The sequence below is a fragment of the Phocoena sinus genome, chromosome 5 (genome assembly GCF_008692025.1).
Source record: "Phocoena sinus isolate mPhoSin1 chromosome 5, mPhoSin1.pri, whole genome shotgun sequence".
Taxonomy (NCBI): domain Eukaryota; kingdom Metazoa; phylum Chordata; class Mammalia; order Artiodactyla; family Phocoenidae; genus Phocoena; species Phocoena sinus.
Window position 1 is genome coordinate 2,813,524 of NC_045767.1, and position 6,989 is coordinate 2,820,512.

The 6,989-nt window shown below is 65.6% G+C and overlaps 1 protein-coding gene across 1 annotated transcript; it reads left to right on the plus strand.

Annotated features, from left to right (window-relative positions):
* Positions 1 to 1,313: 1,313 nt before the first annotated feature.
* Positions 1,314 to 6,086, plus strand: HMX1 (H6 family homeobox 1). Its single transcript, XM_032632945.1, is given in 3 exon segments — positions 1,314 to 1,861; positions 4,689 to 4,890; positions 4,892 to 6,086. Coding segments are annotated over 3 exon segments (1,062 nt in total). The 5' UTR covers positions 1,314 to 1,464; the 3' UTR covers positions 5,355 to 6,086.
* Positions 6,087 to 6,989: the final 903 nt, after the last annotated feature.

Genomic DNA, 6,989 nt, shown 5'->3' on the forward strand with positions numbered 1-6,989 from the left:
GTTTTTCCCTCTGGAAAATGGGGCTGATGCTCCCTCCACCGTGGTTGTTCTGAAAATTAAAGCGAGGCGGCGGGCGGCACTCGGTTGGTCGCGGCCCCCCGGCTGGCACTGGGAGGCTGGGTGTACCTCTCCGCGATAACCCGCGTCCGGTGAAGCCTGCTGCGCCCGCGCATCCGCGTTGCCGTCCGGTGACTCGGCCGTCACCCGCTCCCAGAGGAAGCCGGTCAGAAGGTTACTCTTGAGTGGCCACAGCTCCGAGGGCGACGGCGTGGGCCGGGATGCACTTTGGTCACTGCACCCCCTGCTGCAGAAGTGGGAGGGGACTCCCCACCGCTTTACAGTCGGGGCCTGCCCCTAAGACCTACGCGGCCGGCCGGGGCAATGGCTCCCGCCCGCCACTAAGGCCCGAGCCTCTTACGGAGCTGGACGGTGGAGACCCCCTCTCGCTCAGCGTGTGTGACATCGGGCGTTCTGCCGGCAGGGCCACGGGGATAGGGGTGGGGGCTAGCATTTTCTTACATTTTGAGCCTGAATCTGAGACCTAGAGAGTTCTGTCGCGCTACCTTTGGCATTAAATCCATATTTCATTAAGTGCAAATATTAAAAATATGCCACAATTTTGCAGCCTTGACATCCGGAGTCTAAAAAAATGACTAACCCATTCTCTTGCTGTTTCTTGGAAGCCCCGGGGTCTTCCTGCCACGGTATACACACGCACACAAATACATACAAGCACACACACACGTGCACACACACACACACACACCACACTCGTGCGCGCGCACACACGCAGTTCCTCACTCTCGGTCCAACACTCTCCCCTCGGCGAGGTAATTACTCCCCTTGCCGGACACTGATTGGCCAGTCTGCTTCTCATCGGAGCCCCGCAGCCAATAGGCGGCCCCGCGACCGAGGCCCCACCTCTCCAACCCCCGGCTCCGGTGGCTCGGGCCGGGGGAATGAATCACGCGGGGCCAAACTGGCCGCGACCCCCCGCCTGGGCCGCCGGCCGCCCGCCCTCGGACGCGCGACCGCCTGCGCGCCCGGATCCGGGCGGCGTCTCCGAGCAGTGGCCGCACTCGGGGCCGGCGCGGCATCCTCGGGCTGAGCTGGCTGCCCGCCCGGCCCGCGCCGCCCCGCCCCTGCTGGCCCCTCCCCTGCCCTCCCCGCCCCCAGCGGGGCCGGCCCGGGCGGCGACCAGAGCGGCGACGTGAAAGGCGAGCGAGGCTGCTGCCCGGCCAGCTGTCAGCGCGCACCCGCTCCCGGCCCAGCCCAGTCCGGCGCGGAGGCCGCTGCCTGCCCCGCGGGGCCCGACGCCAGCGCTCCGGCAGCGGCTCCAGGGCCGGCCCGCGCGTGCGCCAGGGAGCCGCGCGCCAGCGTCCCCAGCGGGGACCGGGACCGGCCGCACCCCGGGCTCCCGGAACCCCGAGGAGCCCGGCAGAGCCCGACGGACCGGCGGCCGCGATGCCGGACGAGCTGACGGAGCCCGGGCGCGCCACGCCGGCCCGCGCCTCCTCCTTCCTCATAGAGAACCTGCTGGCAGCCGAGGCCAAGGGCGCTGGGCGCGCGGCCCAGGGCGGCGGCGGCCGCGAGGACGAGGAGGAGGACGACGACGACCCTGAGGACGAGGACGCGGAGCAGGCGCGGCGGCGGCGGCGGCTGCAGCGGCGGAGACAGCTGCGCGCGGGCTCCGGGCCGAGCGGGGACGCGCGGGCCCGGGCGCTGCTTGGGCCGGGCGCGCTGGGCCTCGGTCCCCGGCCGCCCCCGGGTCCCGGGCCGCCCTACGCTCTGGGCTGCGGAGGCGCCACGCGCTGGTACTCGCGGTCGCACGGAGGCTACGGAGGCGGCCTCAGCCCTGACAGTGAGTGAGGGCGCGGGGAAGGGAGGGCCGCGGGCGGGGGGGCGGGCTTCCTCCCCGAGCGTTTGCTCGGGGACTTTGGGTTCGTTGGCGCCCTTTCTGGGCCATCCTCCTCGTCTGTAGGAGGCTCTGGGTCGTGTCGGGCCCCAGCAGAGCCCCTGGTTGAGCAGGTTTGGAGGCCCACTCTCCAGGACAGGGTCCCATGCAGGGAGAAGGTTTCGCAGGCTCTGGGCTTCACCCATCACCAGGCTCTGGAGTGCCCTTGGAGGGAACTTGGGGACAGGGGACAGCAGACAGCTAAGAAGAGAAAAGGAAGGGGGGTGGGGAATACAACAGGGGAAGGCAGGCCATGGGAGGGGGCACCGGGGGGAGGGGCAGAAAAGAGAGAAAGGACAGAGAAGAAAGAGAGGGATGTTGGGGGCGGAGAAAGGGGCGAGGGGGGAAGAGAAGATGAAAAACAAACAAAAAGCAAAAAGAAACCCATAAGTGATGGAGAGAACAGAGAAAAGATGAAGGAAAGAGAGAGGGTCGGGAGACACAGTCAGACTCAGCAAAAAAAAGGGGGCGCTGAGCAGAGGGAACCACTGCTGTGGAGGCCTGGGCGGGGGGGACAGCGGTCTTCCCCAGCAGCCGTGTCCCCAAAGTCCCATCTCCTCTACAAGCTGCAGCCAGGGCCTGGGCAGGGGCCTGGCTCTCCCTCTTGGGCCTCCCAAGCCCCTTGGCTGTGGCTGTGCAAGGCCAGAAGCCCCCAGTCCCACCCCTCTCTCTCCCTTTTCTGCCCCTCCCCCTCCCCCGCCTTTGTTCCCTGCTGAGGGCTCTGAGTCTGGGGGTGGGGGGTTTTTCAGCCCTGGAACCCGATCGATCGCCCCTCTTGACTGGGCGTCCCAGCCCCTGAGTTCTACTCCCCTCCCCGGGGTCGCTGCCTCCCTTGGGGACCTGCCGTTTGGAGGAAGCCCCCCGCCCCGGGCAAGAGGAGTAGGAAGCTATTCTAACCTCAGCCCCCAGGCTTTGCCAGCGCCCCCGCAAACGCACACTGTGAGGCCTACTGAAGACTCTTTCAGGCTCTGAAATCCTTTCAGCTTCCAAGCGAAAGCTAGCAAGTGCTGGGGGGCGGGCGAGGAGGGGGGTCGTAGGTGGGCCAGACTCCTCTCACCTCTTGGATAACCCCTTCTCTGGTGTGGGATTGAGCCCCTCGCAAAGGGACCCACATCTCAGAGCCTACACCCGGAAGGTCCCGGGCCCCTACCCCCTTGCCTTCGGGGAAGCTCGAGCAGGCCTCAGTGTTTGCCCCGAAATTGAGTGATCAGACGTAGTCCCCTTCTGGGGGTGTTTGTGAAAAGGGTCTCCCCGGGGGGGGGGGAATGCGTTCCCCGCTTGTCCCTGGGGTTCTTCTGCAGCTGCAGCCCCACAGGTGGCCGCCAAAGAGCCGGTCCTTCTTTCGTATAATGCGGGTTAGGGGTCCCTGTTTTGTACCAGAGCTGGCAGGCCTGTCTTGTCTTCGTGTGGCCGCACGTGGGCCTCTGTGAGTCTGGCCCCCCCCCCCATATCTGGTCACACACATGCCAGCCTGGAACCTGACCCCTCTTTGGACACCATGAGGGCTCATGCCACCAGGGTTGGGCAGGGACACACGCAAATCTGCACACCTCCGGGGGAGCCGCGGAGCGCAGGGACCAAGCTACAGACACAAGCCTGCCGGTGTTTGCACACCTTGCGGGCTGCCTTCTGTGGGCTGGCCGGGCCAAGCTCTACTCGACGGCCGCAATGCTGACCTGCGGCCTGTGTCCAGGAGCCTCAGCCTGAGGCACAAGGGAAGCTGGCCTGAGTTGGCCTCTTGAGCCCGGAAGTCAGGGGGCTGCCCTTTTCAAGCTGGGCCTGGAATCTGGACCAGCGCCTGGGTCCCGGGCAGACTCTTTCACCTGGATGGCATCATCCCTTGCCAACCCTGGGAGGGGGAGGCGTCTCCTCTGGGAGATTGTGTGCAGCTTGGTACTTGGAACATGAGCTCAGGGACCCTCTGTGGGCTTTTGTAGCCCCAAACCCACAGGCTCAACCATGGGCCCAGTGTGTCTGGGCTGAGATGCAGCTGCCGCCTGTTCCTACGGAGCCAGAGCTGCCCTTGTCTGCACTCCCTCTGAGTGTCATTCTGGGTAGAGAGGGCACATCTCCGTGGACATTTGAATTAGGGGCGCAGGAAATGGGGGAGGATAGGTTCCCAGTGTCACCTGGTTGGAGTTTGGTTGGGGAATTATTTGCATTTACTTATCCTCCATCAATGGGAGTATTTCCACGCAAGCGGGCATTCTGCATGTGCTCCTGGGCTTGAGTGGGGAGAGGTCATGGCAAGTCTTTATTTCTGTGTCTGGGGGACTCGGCTAGGCGTGAGGCCCTCTCTGTGCTGGTTTCTGGTGTGTACATCTCTCAGAAGGACCATCCTTTCCTCCGTGAGGTGTACCTCTGGGGCTTTCGTGTGTGTTGATTCGAAGCCACTGTTTAAGGGAGTCAGTCTTCTTTTCGTGTTTCCGTTTGTGTGTTTGTGTTCCTTTTCTGCCGTCTTCCCTCTGTTGCCCTCCGTGTGGATGCGCGGTTCTGGGCGTAAGTGTGTGGCCCGCGTGTTGGTTTGGAGCATCGCTCAGGTCTTCAAGTTCACCTCCAGGTGCTCTGCCTTTCTCCGATCCCAGGGTGAGATCTGCCGTAGGTGGGGCTGTGTGGGGACAATTTCCCTGCCTGTGGCTGTGGGTGACCTCGCGGGGGAAGCAGCTGGCCTCAGCGACAGGGCCGGGGGATCAGCCTCCAGAACCAACCCATGTTCCTCCTCTCCCCCCTGCAGCCAGCGACCGGGACTCACCGGAGACGGGCGAGGAGATGGGCCGCGCAGAGGGCGCCTGGCCGCGGGGCCCCGGGCCGGGAGCGGTGCAGCGGGAGGCGGCGGAGCTGGCGGCGAGGGGCCCGGCAGCCGGCGCGGAGGAGGCGGCGGATCTGGCCGAGGCCCGGGCGGCGGCGGCGGCGGGGGAGGCGCGCGGCGGCGGTGGGGGGCGGTGGCCGCAAGAAGAAGACGCGCACGGTCTTCTCGCGCAGCCAGGTCTTCCAGCTCGAGTCCACCTTCGACCTGAAGCGCTACCTGAGCAGCGCCGAGCGCGCCGGCCTGGCCGCCTCCCTGCAGCTCACCGAGACGCAGGTCAAGATCTGGTTCCAGAACCGCCGCAACAAGTGGAAGCGGCAGCTGGCGGCCGAGCTGGAGGCGGCCAGCCTGTCTCCGCCGGGCGCGCAGCGCCTGGTCCGCGTGCCGGTGCTCTACCACGAAAGCCCCCCGGCCGCCGCCGCCGCCGCCGCCGCCGGAGCTCCCGCCGCGCTGCCCTTCCCGCTGGCGCCCGCCGCGCCCGCCCCGCCCCCGCCGCTGCTGGGCTTCTCCGGGGCCCTCGCCTACCCGCTGGCCGCCTTCCCAGCCGCCGCCTCCGTGCCCTTCCTGCGGGCGCAGATGCCCGGCCTGGTGTGAGCCCCCGGCCGGCCGGGCCCACTCCCCGTGGCCAGTGGGGACTTCTGCGGACGCGCACACGGGCCGAGGCGGCAGCGGTGGCGCCAGGGGGCCGTCCGTCAGGGAGGGCAGGGACGCTCCCCTGGCCCTCCCGCACCTCGGGGAGTGCAGGCTGCCGCCCGGGCGAGCCGAACCCCTGTCCGAAGATCGGAAGATCGTCCAGAATGTAACAGAGACGCAGGTGACTGTGGCTCCCCAGACAGTCGCAAGGCTGGATCCCCGCTGGGAAGAGAGCATCACAGAGACCGTTGGCCATGCAGCCCAGAGCCTCCCCAGCCCCCTACCCCCGGGGACAGGCCTCAACTTCGGAGCAGATCCAGCCCCGCCCTGCCGGAGCCAGCGGCTGGGCGCAGTCCACGGCAAATCCAGGCTGTCCCAGGTGCTTCATGGAGGTGACCACTCTCCAACCCGAACAGCCCTGCCTGGGACCGTGCATGGGCAGGGAGGGCAGCAGGCCTCCGGGGCACTGTGATCAGCCTTCTGGCCTTAACCTCGGGCCGGCAGAGAGAGAATCCCAGGAAGAGAGCCCCTGTGGAGCGGAAGGGGTGAAGATCCTTCCAGGTGGCGCTGCTCTCAGATTGTCCATTCTGGAGATGGGGCCAGACTGGGGCTTCTCTCCCGGGCTGCAGCCCCTGGTTATCCTGGCGAAGACATTTTTTTTTTAATGAATCTACTAATTTGCGTATGGAATAAAAAGGGACATTTTCTGGACAGTTGCCGCTGCTCTGTGATCACTGGGACCGAGCCTCTCCTCTGGTAATGGGCTATGGTGGGCACCGTCTCCCCGCTCCTGGAGCACCCTCCAATGCTGGCCAGGGGCAGGTGGGCAGGGCCGGCAGGAGCTGGGGTCTGCGAGCTGTACTCTCAAGCCCCCACTTTCTCCAGACAGGGAGACCCAGCAAGACCTTAGGGGAAGTCAGGGTCAGGGAGGAGGGGGGCCTAGGGTGGAAGAGGGGATTCTTCATCCTCTGTCACTCAGTTCCGGGGCCTTGGCGACAACTGAAAGCCAGTAGTCAGGTGAAGGCAGAGCCCGCTGGCCACTCACCTGGCACGAGGGGCTGCCAGCTGTGTGGCCCCCTGCATCCACTTTCCCTTCCCTCACTGGAGTTGAGAGCCATCTCTAACATAAGGGTTTTTTTCTTTGGCCAAAACAAAACACCGGCGCCAGACAGCCAGCGAGGTCAGTGGGGAACAGGGCTCTCTGGCCTGGGCCTCATCCACTGGACCATCTGCAGTCTCTCTTGAGCTGGGGGACTCGGACCCGTGGGCAAAGTCCCGGGTCAGGGCCCGAGTTTATGGGCTCTTGAGGAAAGCTTATTGAAAGCTTATTCCAATGGCTGGATCTCTACAGCCGGCCTGTTGCAGGGTGAAGACAGGGCCCTCCTGCATGGGGGAAGGACACTTTACTGGGTGTGCTTCTCGAGCCCTGAGAGAGAGGTCATTCGGTGCCTGAAACGGTCACTTCTGTAACAAAGCTGAGCCCCCTCGGAAACCTGTCTCTGCCCCCTGGCTTTGGGACTTTGGGTGGAACGGACGCTCCCAGGCTGAGCTGCACAGCAAGTGGGCCGCCCTCCGGTGTCCTTGGAGTTCTCAGAG